This window comes from Pleuronectes platessa, chromosome 7 (assembly GCF_947347685.1).
Source record: "Pleuronectes platessa chromosome 7, fPlePla1.1, whole genome shotgun sequence".
Lineage (NCBI taxonomy): Eukaryota > Metazoa > Chordata > Actinopteri > Pleuronectiformes > Pleuronectidae > Pleuronectes > Pleuronectes platessa.
In genome coordinates this window covers 7,472,750-7,487,514 of record NC_070632.1, presented here as the reverse complement: position 1 = coordinate 7,487,514, position 14,765 = coordinate 7,472,750, and the positions used below count along the sequence as shown (strand labels likewise).

General features: G+C 42.7%; 3 protein-coding genes across 4 annotated transcripts; 1 reads left to right on the top strand and 2 right to left on the bottom strand.

The window, feature by feature from the left end:
* Positions 1–197: 197 nt before the first annotated feature.
* LOC128444920 (E3 ubiquitin/ISG15 ligase TRIM25) lies at positions 198–2,778 on the bottom strand. 2 transcript variants are annotated; one of them, XM_053427621.1, is made up of 6 exons: positions 2,146–2,778; positions 1,623–1,718; positions 1,305–1,538; positions 1,060–1,216; positions 929–967; positions 198–837 (listed from the first exon to the last, which is right to left on the bottom strand). In XM_053427621.1, the coding sequence occupies exons 1-6, from the start codon at positions 2,731–2,733 to the stop codon at positions 317–319; spliced, it is 1,635 nt and encodes a 544-aa protein (XP_053283596.1). In that variant the 5' UTR covers positions 2,734–2,778; the 3' UTR covers positions 198–316. The 2 variants fall into 2 exon arrangements, with proteins under 2 accessions (XP_053283596.1, XP_053283595.1); XM_053427620.1 differs by having other exon boundaries at positions 1,305–1,718.
* Positions 2,779–4,606: 1,828 nt separating this feature from the next.
* tmem17 (transmembrane protein 17) lies at positions 4,607–6,743 on the top strand. The gene is made up of 5 exons (XM_053427066.1): positions 4,607–4,830; positions 4,963–5,066; positions 6,007–6,120; positions 6,207–6,350; positions 6,447–6,743. The coding sequence occupies exons 1-5, from the start codon at positions 4,716–4,718 to the stop codon at positions 6,522–6,524; spliced, it is 555 nt and encodes a 184-aa protein (XP_053283041.1). The 5' UTR covers positions 4,607–4,715; the 3' UTR covers positions 6,525–6,743.
* Positions 6,744–6,752: 9 nt separating this feature from the next.
* agbl2 (AGBL carboxypeptidase 2) lies at positions 6,753–13,771 on the bottom strand. Its single transcript, XM_053426400.1, has 22 exons — positions 13,660–13,771; positions 13,149–13,322; positions 12,848–12,955; positions 12,426–12,576; positions 12,066–12,321; positions 11,231–11,632; positions 10,939–11,081; positions 10,429–10,588; positions 10,075–10,201; positions 9,882–9,982; positions 9,622–9,722; positions 9,447–9,522; positions 9,248–9,367; positions 9,073–9,153; positions 8,937–8,987; positions 8,738–8,804; positions 8,358–8,507; positions 8,213–8,243; positions 7,913–8,133; positions 7,654–7,789; positions 7,134–7,334; positions 6,753–7,026 (listed from the first exon to the last, which is right to left on the bottom strand). Exons 1-22 carry the CDS (start codon positions 13,769–13,771, stop codon positions 6,969–6,971), a joined length of 3,027 nt encoding a protein of 1,008 aa, XP_053282375.1. The 3' UTR covers positions 6,753–6,968.
* Between the last annotated feature and the right edge of the window lie 994 nt (positions 13,772–14,765).

Below are 14,765 nucleotides of genomic sequence, written 5' to 3'. Positions count from 1 at the left end.
ATGTAATGTTTGACCTCTATTTAAATTTGTTTTACATTTTAAATGAAGGGGTTACACTTGAAGAGAAATGTGTATGATTAACAAAAGAACTTGAAAATAAACGTGTTATGTTTCTATCCTCTTTTCCTTGCATGTAAAAGAAAAACGATCAACTCAGGTCCAGCAAGTTCAAGAGTAATGCTCACTCTTGAAGTGAGGAAACATTTAAAGTAGGAATAATGTGCAAATGAAAAGGTTCAACAGTGAATTCTGACAAAAAAAAACTGCACAAAGCTAAACGAAATTTTGTTCAAAGATAGTTCCCTGAAGCAACCCTTTACTTTGGTGCACGTATTTTAACAGACGAACCTCTGGAGACCATGAACCCGGGGTACAGAGGCTTGGAGAATGTGGTCTGAACTCTGTGAAGGAGCATCATTTGACCAGAATCAGAGACGCTGTAGAAGGACAGGCTCCCGGCCTCGTGGTTCAGATACACTCCTACAGTAACGGAGCAGGGCACAGATATCTTAGTTTTGACTTCATTGTGCCAGAAGGTGCAACTAGATGTTGAGAGGGAAACGCTCCAGGACTGGTCTGTGTATCCAAAGCAATTCTCTTGCAGCTCTGGCCCTTTGTAGCACATAGCGACCTCAACCCTGGGCCCCTTCCACTCGACCTCCCAGTAGCACACGCCGGATAAACCTTCAGTGCACAACACTTGATCGTATTCGGTGAATCTCTCCGGATGGTCGGGGCGGTGCTGAGCCCTTTTAATCCAGGTTACCTTGCGGTTTCCATCAGAAAGCATTAGGTTTTCAAATGCTGTGTTGGGATCCAAACTGAGGCTGCAGAGATCTGAAATGTAGAATGTTAGAAATTATTATTCCGTGTGAAGGGACGGGCTTAACCCAAATGTGTTTTTGCCAGGATACAGTGATCAACTCACACAGGAGGAACTCTTCTCTTTTCATCGGATCAGCTTGAACTAAAACAAACACACATAATCTCAGCATCTTTAGAAAAAGAGAATATTTACACAATCTCATATGCTTCCAAAAAATAAACTTATTTTCTTACTTGTCTCAGTTATTTCTGCAATTCCCTGTGTGATGTTTTCCATTTGATCTTTCAAAGTACAGATGGCCTTTGTCATAAAGTCAAAAGATGTGTCCAGGTTGATGTTGAAATCTGGAGACTCATCAGGTTCTGGACAGTTGAAAACGGGCTGGGAGCTCTACACACGTAAAAAAAGACACACACACATTATAAGCTGCAGTCCTGAACACCAAATAGATGATCCCACCTGCTTTGTGTCGCTGTACCTGCAGGAAATGAATGTGATCCTCAGTGAGCGACAGCTGCTTCAGTGCGTCCTCTCCCTTCCTCAGCTCAGAGATCTCCCTCTCCAGCCGATCCACCAGCGCCCCGGCTCGGCTAACCCCAGCCTTCTCCTCGACTCTGATCCCCTGCTTCACAGCGCGAAGCTTCATATCCGCCGTCCGGACAATTTCAGTGTAGACCCTGTCTGCCTCCTGCACCGCTGCATCTCCAGAGCTCTGATATGTTGCAAAGACATTAGGAATAATCTCAGTTCCTGTAAAGGAAATGGTTTCAGGAAAAAAATAACCGGTAACATTCACCTTGAGGGAATCAATCTTCTGTCTCAGTTGCTGCAGCTTCTTCTCTTTCTCGTGAATTCCCCGCTGATACCTATGTTTCTTCTTTCCAAATTGTTTCTGAGAATAAAACCATATTGTTAACACATTTGTTCGTTGTTGAACGGTAACATAGATTTACACTTTATTAGAATGGAATAGATTAAAAACCCCACTAAGAATGTATGTTTTTTATCACACAAAAAAAAACTAATGTAATACCAAACTTCATCAGTCACAATTTGGGGGGATTTGCAGTATTACATTAAGAGTCAAAATAGGCATCAATTAAGTAACATGCAATACTTGTTATGTGTAAGAACTATAACTAAATTAAGTAATATAGTAAAAGATGAATGTAATTAAACTAATCAATACACTGTAAAGACAGGAAAGTGGGAGAATATGTACAGGGAATGAATTGCACATGAACTGTTGATATTTAGTGTAAAAATGTATCTAATCGTTTTTTAACGTAAAAGGGCTGGCCGACATTAAACAGCCTAACCTGTCTGTCTTCCCTCTCCGCTGCAGCCGAGACGGTGTCATGACTTCTGTGCTCGTCCATCACACACAGCAGACAGATGCAGTGGCCGTCGCTGCGGCAGAAGACCTCCAGCAGCTTGTCGTGCTTGGGGCAGATCTTGTCTTGCAAGGAGGCGGACACCTCCACCAGCTTGTGCCTCTTGAAGGCTTTAGACTGGTAGTGGGGCTGCAGGTGAGTGGAGCAGTACGAGGCCAGACACACCAGGCAGGACTTCACGGCCTTCAACCTCCTCCCGGTGCAGACATCACACGCCACGTCCCCGGGGACAACCTCGTCCCCCTCAGCAGCAGCAGCAGCAGCTTTGGCTTCTTCTTTTGACATTTTCCCCATCGCATCCGCCAGCACTATGTTCTTGCCCAGGACGGGTCTTGGGTTGAAGGAGTGGACACACTGGGGACATGTGTAAATTCCCTTCTGGTTGCCCTGGTCCCAGAAGGCGTTCACACACTCCTGACAGTAGCTGTGTCCGCAGTGAAGGGTCACCGGGTGGTTCAGTTCATCCAAACAGATGGAGCACCGGAAAATGTCTGACCCGCAGCTTTCTGCCATCGTTGGCTGCTCCGGCTAACTTTCGTTTTCTCTGAAAGTGAAACTGTCTGTGAAGTGGGAGTGGTTATGGTTTGATTGTGCTGGAGTTCAATAATGAACCTGACAGGGCTGATTACAGGACGTGTTTTATAAATGCGTCGCTCTTTGAAGCTCATTAGTTTGATTTGGTGTCACCTTTAAAAAGAATTAAAAAGCGAAAAAAGGGACATTTACCAACGGAATTCATTTTGGTGCGTTCACGTGATGTCAGAACTATCAGGAAATGTTCATTTCTGAGTGGGAGAATTCACATAAAACGACACCTGCACAACTCGAACACATTTTTATTACTAAAAAATGGATTAAACAGTAAAAAGCTTAGAGAAAGATATGATTTGGGGGGATCACAACAAGCAGTTATGAAGTACAGAAAATACAGGAGTAGAGCTACATTATGAGAAAGTGTCTTGAAACATAATAAATAAGGAAATACAGTCTGATAGTTTGTGTAACTTCTAGGAGCACATATTAAGAAACAGACAAAAGGATTTTGTTTGACATAACATCATTATCTTGCTTCGGAAAACATCCACACAAATAAGAAAGAAATTGTTGGTTTTTCTTCTATCAAATTTAATGTGATATGCTAATGTTTTGTTTCTATGACAATCCTGATGTCAAATATTTACATATATTCTCTCTTAATTAAACATGACCATGTCTGTATGTGGTATCATCCTTATCAAACAGATTTAAAACGAGGATTGGTGAGACCAGACTCCGGTCAGGCGCTGTGCTGTGGTCGTCAGGGTGGTGCTCCAAACTCTGCTCAGTTCGATGGTCTCAATTACATTGATTGATTTTGTTTTGGGTGGGTCCTATCTGTTCTAGATACAATCGTAAGTAGTGTAGTGTTGTCTTCTTCCTGTATAAACTTAAACTGTGAGACGAGTAAATTTTAAGAGTGTGAGTCAACCACACAGTTAAGTTTTAAGTTGATCTGATGAAAGCTCTGCGACAAGTGCATCAAAGTAAAAATGTGGGATATGGCCAGAATGGCCACTAAATCCAAAATGGCGTGCTTCCTTTTGCGTTTTTTATAATGGTCCATGAGGCTTTCTTCTATGATAAGTCACGATACACCTGTGTCCCAGGCGTTCCAGGTGGCGATGTTGAGCCATTTTGCCATGCCCATTTCCATAAACTCCAGGATACGTACAGTTTCACCACTTTCTAATTTACTGCAAAAAGATTTTTGAATATGTTGAATCCCTCAACAAGCCCATTCATTACGCTTAGAATAATCCTTACAATTTCAATAGGTGCGCCCACTGGTTCGGTGTTCGGTGTTCGGGCCCTAATAATAAGAATAATGCCTACAATTTCAATAGGGCCTCCCATCGGTTCGGTGCTCGGGCCCTAATAATAAACATTCAAAAATAAATGGGGCCTCGCATCGGTTCGGTGCTCGGGCCCTAATAATGAGACAGATATTTTAACTGTCTCTTGTTCATGGTGACTCCCACTGTCCATATGCCAAGTTTTAAGTGACTTTACTGTAGAATTTTTTGGGAAAAAATGAAAGGCAAAGTTGGCCACCTTGATTGTAGCACATATCTTGCTAATATTAAATATAATTTAAAAAGACATCCTTGAGAGGTGACCCATATATTTCACCTCACTCTTGTTCATGGTGACTCCCACTGTCAGAACGTCAAAGTCAATCAAAGGCAAAGTTGACTACTTTTTCATTAATTGCTCATATTTAATATAATTATTACAAAATCCTCTGGATATCTTATATAACATCAGTTTACACCTCTACTTGATATTTAACAGGATCAGGAAGTACCACCTTTAAGTCACATGTCTCTCGTCGCACCGTAAACAGCTGCAGTTGAATTCTACTTCCGGTCTTCGGTTGCCAGGGAGCGGAGGACAGCGTCCGGGCAGCGGAAGCGCTTTTCACTTCCTCCGCAGATGTTCGTGTTGCGCAGAGAGCGATGGAGCTGCCGGAGACGATCCGAAGACATTTGGAGGATTTCTCCCGGAACGTTTTATTCGACCGGAGCCGAACTGAGACGCTCTCGAAGCGGAACGACGGGTTCTCGCTTCCCGGTGAGTCCCAGAACTCGAAAACCCGCTGCTGCTGCTAACATGCTAACGTAGCTAGCTGGCGAGAGGAGTAGTTTTTGTTTACAGCCACTGAAGCTGATCTGTTCACTGATGGTTCTATGATTTCTCCTCCAGACAAGCAGGTTCTGTCCAGTCTCCAGCTCCAGATGTCTCTGTACTTTAACATGTGGTTCTTCCCCTGGTGGTGGATCAGTGAAATTGTGATGCTGCAGCTCAAGGTGAGGCAGAGAAACAGGGAAAGTGATGTGAAAGAATGTGAATATTTAATAAATCAATGATCAATAATTACAACACTGCGATAGAATGAACACCATGGTTCTGATCCTGTTTGGACACAGGAAGTAAATACTGATGTGAAAACAAATATAAGTCAGATCACTTAATTCATAAGGTGGACAACAAAGCAGATTTGGGGAATAATGAAGTTAATAAAGTATTTCTTACACAAATGTTGCTTTATAAGAACAACTCCTATTTTTCCTGCATATTTGATACAACACCATACAAAAAGCATGTGTAAAGCAAATGCAAAGTGGAAAAATCACAATTTCTTAAGGAGTAAATATGCACATTAGTTCCATATTGACCAATTGTGTGTTTATCCTTTTCTTTACATTGTTTTTCTTGTTTGTTTTTGTGTTTTTTTTTTATGTATCGTTTTGTTTATGACATGCCTTTATTGTAATATATTTGAAGTTGAACAGTTAAACTTTGCTGTGTGTCACCAGAAACTTAATTTTAATCCTTAATATTGAAATCTAAATAGCGCATTGGCTGAAGCAGGTTCCAGGCGACTGTCTGCAACAAGTGTTTGTCGACCAAAGTAGCGGAGACTAACCTGCTCTGGTTGATAACTCACAAATGGAAATATACAATATTTGTTGAGTCCTGAAACTAGTCGGTAAAACTGGTGGCTCGCATTATCCAATAAATCCAAGTATTTCATTAAATTTAAATCTTAACAGCAAAAAATAAGGCTTCCCCCGACACCTCGTCTCCATTCATTCACAACTAAACAGTGAACAGGTGACAAACTTTATGCTTCAGCCACTGACGCCAACAATAACACAGACAACACCTGACTCCTACTACACAGGGGTTCATTTTTTACTTCTCAGTTAATTAAAACTGCACTGCTGTGATTGGCCTCCCTTCCAGTATCCTGCCTTGCCAGACTACTACAAGTTCATCCTCGTGACCCTTCTCATCCTGATGACTCTGATCGAGGCGATCAGACTTTATCTGGGTTATGTCGGGAACCTGCAAGAGAAGGTTGGTGCATCAAGCAAATATAAATGAGATTCTGCAGTTGACGTGAACAGGGAGTGTAACTGATGTCGTGCTTGTGTTTGTGGAAGGTCCCAGAGTTGGCTGGATTTTGGCTGCTGAGCATCCTGCTGCAGTCTCCTCTCATCCTGTTTCAGCTATTTAATGAAGCCATTCTCATACAGCCCCTGGAGAGAGGAGTTCACATAGTTCTCGCTATATTTGTTCTCTCACAGGTATGATTACCTTTTTTACTTGTACCATTTCCTTTTTAAGCAATGTATAAACAGGCTGTTATTCGATCTTCATGTGTCTTTTCCTGAATGATCCAGGCCCTCTCTGGTTTCGTGGCGCTGCGGGACATGGTGAAACACACAGAAAGCCAATTTCACCTCCGGCAGTTTGACTGATTTCTGAAGCTCAGATGTCTCCACCACATCTGGACACACCTGGACATGACAGCGACTTATGACATTTTACATGGGACACTTGCTGAGCACAGCTGTTTGCTAAAAAGAAAAACTTTTGTACCATATTTATTTTTATATTTAACTCACATTATATTTCATGGGATTGCCTTGTTGTTATTTTTTGTAGGTTGTCAATAAATAAAATCCATATAACATGTTGCCTGTACATCATTTATTAGCAGTGCAGGTATAATTAAATATCAAGCAAAGATTGATGTTGGATAGTAGGTGTTACTTCGGGGTGTCTCTTCTCTCCTATCCAAATGTGATTAGTTTGAGTCGAGGGGACAGAATGTTGTTCTCACAATTTTGAACAAAGTGAAAAAGAACACTCCTGGAACAGCTCCCTGATCTGGACCTAAATGTAAAGACTTCTTCCCTGAGCTAGACACCCTTCCAAAGGGTTTTGTGGAAATGGCTTTCCTGTCGTTTTGGCGTAATCCTGTAAATAAAAACAAACAAACAAAGGCAGATTAAAACAACATCTTTTGTGGAGTTAATAAAACAGTCAAATCTGTACTTCTCAGATTTATGGATGGAGCATCCTACAGTGGGGCGGACTGTGATGGTTTTCTGATGGCGACCATCTCCGCTTGTGGCGCCATGCTTCTTCTTTCAGCGCTGCCCTGAGCCTGAAGCCGACTGAGCGTGTCTCTCTGTTGATGTTTCACCTTCATAACGTTTGGAGGCTTTGACACAAGGCAAGAAACATCCAACTGCCTTTTGTTCTCCTGAGTATCTTTACACAGTCTGAGGAAATTGGGAAAAAAGGGATAGGAAGCACATGAAGTCTTTTAAAATAGTTTTATTTAACATTTAACAGGGAAAAAACAGAAACCTCAGAGAAAGTCCCTAGTGAGTGAAAGTCCCTCCCTCTCCCAGGAAGGACAGAAGTGAAATAGATATAACAAATATATTATTTATAACATTCCTGAGAAAAGACAGTGTCTAACATCATCTAGCATGTAAGTCACAAACTTTAAAATGAAATGTTTAACCTGAATATTTTAGAGACAAGAAAGCAGAAGAAGAGAAGAGGGAGTACTTGAGAGGATAAAAACAAATTTACCTTCTCCCTCTCAGGTTTGTGGCTCTCAACCCAGACAAACTGCTGTGTGGTTCAGTTTCTCTCAGCGGGACGTCAGACCTCATATCTCTCTGCTTCTGCTCCTCCAGTGGTTTACATCCCCACAGGGACAACCCCACTGCATGAACGACAGGTAGAGAAGAGGTCAGAGGGAAGATTGTGATACATTGATGTAACGGTATCCTAACAAACAACAATCTGTACAAACTGCATCAGTATAATATTCATATCAAAGAACAACCTTCTGTGGGGTCGTCTTCCTGCTCCTCGTTCGGCCATTTGATGGTCGTCTCATCTGTGGCGGAGGTGAAGGCGTCCTCCAGCACAGAGTAACCTGCTGAAACACGTAAAGAACCTCTGGCTCCGAAAAGAAACCGTCTGTTGTCCCTGGTGAAACTTGACAGCAGGCGCTTTGTTTGAACCATATCTGGAACCATATTGACGCACGTTGGCGAGGGAGAACTGAAACACACATATGATCACTGCTCAGCAAGGAGTTATCGCTTGTCTGTCTGATACGATTCTGCACTTTGAGGTTTACCTGTTTGCTATTTTTAGGGGAGGCAGCAGCCCTGAAAAGTGGAGATAGGTTTCAATCAAGGAGATTTCAAATCAGCAGCAGACATGTATCAACTGATGGAGAAACTTAGTTTTCATCCGGAGCTGAGGTGCACGTGTAGACAAACCTCCGTAGAGTTTGTAGGACACTAGGGATTGTCGGGGGTAGTGAGGCTGTCTCCGGTTGGGATGCAGGAGTTTAGCTGAAGGTATGAGAGCACTGAGGTGCAGCAGCTGAGAGGAACATCCCCACTTTCTGGTATCTATCGCCAGGTCACCTGGGGGAAACAAAACAAACTATATGTGCTGCACAATACCATTTCAAAGGACGCAACGGTATCTCAACCCTGCTTTCTTTATAACGGTTTCAGTGCAGGGCTGAAGTTTCTGTGGACAGGACTAAAACTACATTGAAACAGCCGGTGTAAATCCACTGGCTGACTGTGTATTGATCAAAAGATCAAGGAGAACCTTTTAGAGAGGCTGAACGTCTAAAGATAAAAATTACCAGTGTGAGGTGATGCCTTTGCCCTCTGAGGTGAGTGTGCAACCCTCGTGTTTTCCAGACCAGCGTCCTGAAGCACAGAAAAAACTACATTGAGTTCAGTTTCCTAAAGTTTCACCTTGTATCAATTAAAGCATTTGTTAAGTTGTGTATGTTCACGGCTGATCGGTTTGCAGCCCGGCCACAGGGTCACCTAACTGACCTCTCCAGTGTCGGGTGGAGGCATCGCAGCTTTTTTCATCACACTGTTGACCTTCACAAAGAAAGAGAGATAATCAGAAACCTCTCACATCTTTGTTGCTCTGTCTCATAAACCTTCCACTGTCTGTGCTTCATACCAGCCATTTAGTCCGGTGTCGCCCGACAGGCCTCTCTGTGACGCTCTCTTTAACTGTGGTCTCACCAGACTCCTGCAAATTCTGTTCACCAATCAATAAATATGACTAGGTTAATCAGACAGGGGGGCGATGGAGCTTTTAATCTCACAGTACTCTTGATGTTGCTTTTCAGGACCTGTGGCTGTGTATCGTTCTTCTCCGGCCGCTGCTGGTTCCTCTCTTTACGACTCTTAAAGAGTTTCCTCTTCTTCTTCTTCACAGGATTTAGCTTTGGAAGCGAACAGTTTGTGGCAAACTGCGGAATCAAGAGGATCCAGATGTGATATGAACTTTAGGAAATAGGCACAAATGTGTAAACACAGATTTCTTCATACCTCTAGATGGACAGTTTGCTGGTTCAGTAAATGAGCCGGGAGTCCATCTGAATCTGAACTGTTTGATCCACTGGTGCTGTAGAAGGAAAATTAAAATATTCACGTCCAAGCTGAACAAGGTCACATTATACACATATTCCAAATCAACCAGGTGTAACATAAATGATTATATCACCTGGTTTCTTGGTCAGAGTCAGAGTTGTTACAATCTTTGCCCAGCCTCTCTCGGGCGTCCTTTCTCAACAATGCTGCCAGCTCCGTCAGACAATAAGTGGTCTGAAATAGTAAATGTGAAATATAAAGACACACAAAATGTCAAATTTAAATACTAAAGTCGCAAAATCAAAGCTTTAAAAATCGGGATCCAGGTATATTACCGTGCTTCAACAATGGAAAGAGTCTAAATTTCATCATATACAAATAAAAGACTCTCACCTTCGTTGGATCGGGGTCACAGAAGTCCAGCAGGGTGTCGCAAAAGGAAAAGCCCATTGACTTTAGGTCCCGAGTCGTAAAATGTGTCCCCCCCCTGTCCCCTGACAATTAAAACAGATAGTTGCTCATACATCAGGCGTACAAGCTCACATCACGGAACATTAACGCTCACATTCAGGAGATCTGAGCTCACCCAGAGTGGAGCCTCCGAACGTGGCCTCCATCGTGTAGCTGTTCCTGATGCCAAGTCTCCACATGGCGATTCGTCCTGTTCCCTCTTTGCTCTTCTGCACCTTGAATTTACAACTCTTGAAGGAGAACTGAGAGGAAGCCAGTGCAGTTTAGAGCTTGTAGCTGAATGCTGACAACACACAAATGAATACCAACGAAAAGACACTGCCTCTGAAACATGAGTCATATTTTGTAAGAGATTTGATGGGTTGTAACTGTAGAAAAAGCATGGACTAGTAAAATGGTACCATAACTCCCAATAATTATTTGTTTGATTCGCAGTTTAAATATATTAAAGGCTTTAAAGTGACTCTACCTTGTTATTGGCGTTCTTGCTCATCATTAGAGGAAAAACTCTTTCGTAAAGCTTTGGAGAACCTCCATCTCGGTTGTTGCAGCCGTACATGAAGACATTATTTTTGCGGTTGTGGCCATGAAAGTCACAGTAAAGAGCTACATCTGTCTCTGCCATTAACCTGGAGAAGATACAGCACAACAAGGAGCAGAATGAAGGATATGGTGCAGAGTAGATTGAGGTTAGGGTTAGGGTTACAATTGACAAAATGTAGGAGGGTAATACAGAGCAGGCAAATAAAGTATGTTCCAAGTATGTTCCATGTTTGTGAAGCTCCTGCAAACTCTGGAAAAAATGTTGCACAATCTGCGCTTATTGAAAGAAGACGTGCAGCGAGACTTAACTTTATACCATATTGGTTAGGTTTGGTCTTTTCTCTCATAGTTTCATTGCATGTGAGCTTAAAATGTATATTTAATTAATTAATATGAATATTGGCATTCCATATTGTTATTGTCGTTGTGTCTTTACCTCTCCACCATGTTGCGGATGTGCCACACACACGGAAAAGAGTCCCTGAGCAATGTCTTGTAGTTTCTGTTGAGGTCCCTGCCGGCCAGAGAGCAGCGGTAATTCCCCACCACCACACCATCAGGGTTCAGCATCGGCACCACCTGCAGCACATCATACAAACCTGTGTGTGATAGCATTGCAACACAGACGACGTTCTATCTCTAAATTGCTATTCAGACATAGAAAATGTATAGGAGAAATAATTGTCAAAATCATTCTGATGTATCACAACACGTTTGACGTCCCTCACCTTAAAAACAAAAGTGTCCCTGAGCAGCTGAGCGTCCGACGAGTCCCCGAGCAGAAAGTTCAGCAACCCCTCCATCATCCAGGAGCTGTTGGTTTCCCCTGGGTGCACTCGGGCCGTCACCACCACAGCCTTCTTGGTCCCGCCCTTCCCCTTTCCATCCCCCTGGGATGTGATGTTCATCACGTACACGGCGTTCCCAGCGAGGCTGTGGCACAGCACCCGCAATTTACAGTAGGACGCCACGGCTGGGTCGGAGGAGACCCGCTGCAGGTAGCTCTGCAGGTGTGAGTAGGTGTAGGGGTAGCAGTGGGCCAGGTAGCAGGTGTCTGAGGCATGAGGGAACCGGAGAGTCCAGGTCAGTGAGTACAGGGTGATGGTGTCGCTGTCGTTTGCATTTGAATCCTACAGAGAGACACAGACACTGGCTTTCAAGATAGTTGCTGCTTCTATGAGTGTAAATTCTATGTCGTAAAGTCCTCCTGTTGTGGTGAGCTCCTGTAATTCTGGCAACACGACCGACGACAGAAGTTTGTGCAACTTACAGATCTCAGACTCAGACTTACTGAGTCAAGGCTCAGTTTGTGGAGCTCAAGTACAAACATCAACTTGCACTTTTAACTTATGAACGCAAGTTTATGCAAAATGTGATGACAAGTGGCTCCCAGAAAAATATAAGCCTCTAACAAACACACAAGTCTCTGCACTGGTTTACTGAAAACACGTAGTCGACTACAGAGCATAAATAAAAAGTCGGGAAATGTGAACGATCGCTGCTGCTGCTCCTAAATCAGAGTGTACTGACTAAAGACAGTCCGGAGTCGGACGGTTCACTGACCTGACTGCAGTTGCGATAGTATCTGATGTTGGAGCCGGTGCGTTGCCATCCAACACCTTCCTCCTTGGCCGCCCTCTCAGAGTAAAAGAGTGGTCTCATACCCACAGAGTACAGGCAGCTCCTTTTCATCAGGTTGACTATAGTGAAGCGGTAGGTGACTCCAGCCTCCATGTTCCTGACCCTGAAGTAGAACCACTGCGTGTGCTTCTTGGTGTACGTGTCTGTGCACAGGGTGAGCTCATAGTCGTAGTCCCCCCTGGAAACAGAGGGAGAGTCACTTAACTTAAAGGTGATGGGAAAAAATTAAATGCCTGAGATGCAGTTACATCTGATAAATGGATTATTCTTGTGGAGACTCACACTTGCACAGCTTTCTGGAGGTTCCCACTCTCAAAGCGGGACTCAAACTCCAGGGTGAAGTCTGTCGGATCGATGTCACAGGGGGTGGCGCACTTGATGGGCCCCATGCTCCCTCCCACACGAGAGCAGGTGAAAAAGGGACGTTTAGTGGCTTAAAGGAGGGAGAAGAAGAAAGTCTGTATTGTAAGGACAGCTTCTTGGAGCAGTGGTAAAATATTGATGATGCATATTCATCGAAAAGCAGGAATTACATGTGAGGGTGGTGACATTGATATGTTCTGTACCAGGGCATTAGTTAGCCATTAGTCCCCGTAGTGGGACTAATAGAACATCTCAGAATCCACACCTTGAGTTATATTTTTATTTTTTTGTGCACTAATAAATACATTTATGGAGTAAGATGTCCTTGGGTTAAATGTTACCTTGGTCAACACAGTAAACCACTTTCCCTCTCTCTTCTCCAACAGGCATTGGTGTCCTCTCATGTCCTGTGGGCTGATAAAAAGTCTCTGGCTCTGGTGGATCCCACTCTGCAAAATACACTCTCTCATTATCATTACACGTTAAGATCAACTGTTTTTTTATACAACTGAAGAATCGATATTTTCAGAGAAAAGCGTCTCCTCACAAATTGGACTCATTACCTTTGCTTGGGCCGATAAACACCAATGATTAACATTCATACCTGGTGATTTTAAAGGTTTTAATAATATCCAAACTTACCTATGTGATGGATAATGTCGCTGATGACCTCACACTCTATGGGCCACCGGGGACGGCAGATTGATGGAAAGCTCACCAGGTCCTGCGGTGCCCTCAGACTCAGAACTGGTCTGCCACCATTGAAATCTATTTCCAGCTGCCGCGTCCGCAGAGTCTTTTTCAGGTTTGTGGACACTGGGTGAGAACATGAACCACAACATTCACTACCTGTTCTTTCAAGCTCTTTTTCTTCCACTCTGGATGAATGCATTTTTCATCAGGTCTACCTCACCCACACGAACCCAACTAAAAGAGAATATGCTGCACCCGATTCCTCTAATTGTCTCATTCACAAAAGAGCTCTTGTTTAATAAATAATGATGTGGAATTAAGGACGAGATCCTCTCCAACACAGGAACTCATTATCACGGCTAAACACGGTTGATATACGTAAACATTGTTACGCTCCCATTTCAGAAACAGTGAGATATGCATATGTTAGTAAATGCCACCTTAGTGAAAACACACTTACACTGCCTCATCTCCGCCAACTCCCCCTCATCTTCCTCTGTGCTGGAGTTGTTGGTGTCCGGCTTGTCCAACTGGAAGGTGTTCCACCAATTCTTGATGGCAGAGACGGCCATGGTGGCTTGATTGAAAAAATATTTAGTTCATTAGTGTTGTATTAAATACCAGACTAGATCAGAAGTGTAATGGCTTGACCCCTGTATCAGGATAATACAGAATTTATTATCATGAACAAAAAGAGTCTAAAATATGATTTTGAGTGACAGAGGAACAACAACAAAAAAACAAGTTAGGTTTAAACTCACAAGTGAGATGTTAAGGCAGGAGTCTCTCTTCGGCATCTTCAGCTGTATTTCTGCTAAAAGGGGAAATGCCAAAGAATTTAATTAGCCATTTAGTAAAGTTTTATTGGGAGGGTATAAGAAGCCGTATCAACGAATAATGTAGTCTAAATATATATATATTTTTTGAATTTTGTATAATAAGAAAAAAAAAAAACTTTTTAACTATATATCAAGCTTTAGTGTCTATTTGTCCAAAAGATGTCCCTGTCAAAATAAAAGCCACCAAGTCTAGTTGGGTTGTACTTGGCTGGATCTCGAGCCTGAGACATTGGAGACAATATCCCCAGGTCCAACTTCCCAGAACATCAACTTGTTCCGGAATAATATTAGGTTGACCATCTTTTCACCGCACAGCACAGTGTTATTTAGGTGTGAAAACACTGCTTCTTGTTTTTCAGCTTCATCCCGGGGTGAGGGTACGTTTTGGATAAGATTCACTCTCAATTCTTGCTTCCTCATAAAGTGTTGTGCATGAACGAACGCAAAAGAACGCGCTCATTGAACACGTTCACTTTTATGAGAACGATGAACTGAACGCAACTCAATGACAAATAATGTCCTCGCGTACCAGGAAACTTCTCTCTTTATGTGTAACTTTATTAAAGTCCAGCGATATGGAGCCAGAACAGTCTCAAAAGGATTAAATGCACACAGAAATGAATACGTGCGCAAAAAAGATCCACAAATACATTTTCAATGCACACACAAATATGTTTCATTCCATACATAAGTAAAAAAAATCACATGTAAAATATAAGATTCATAA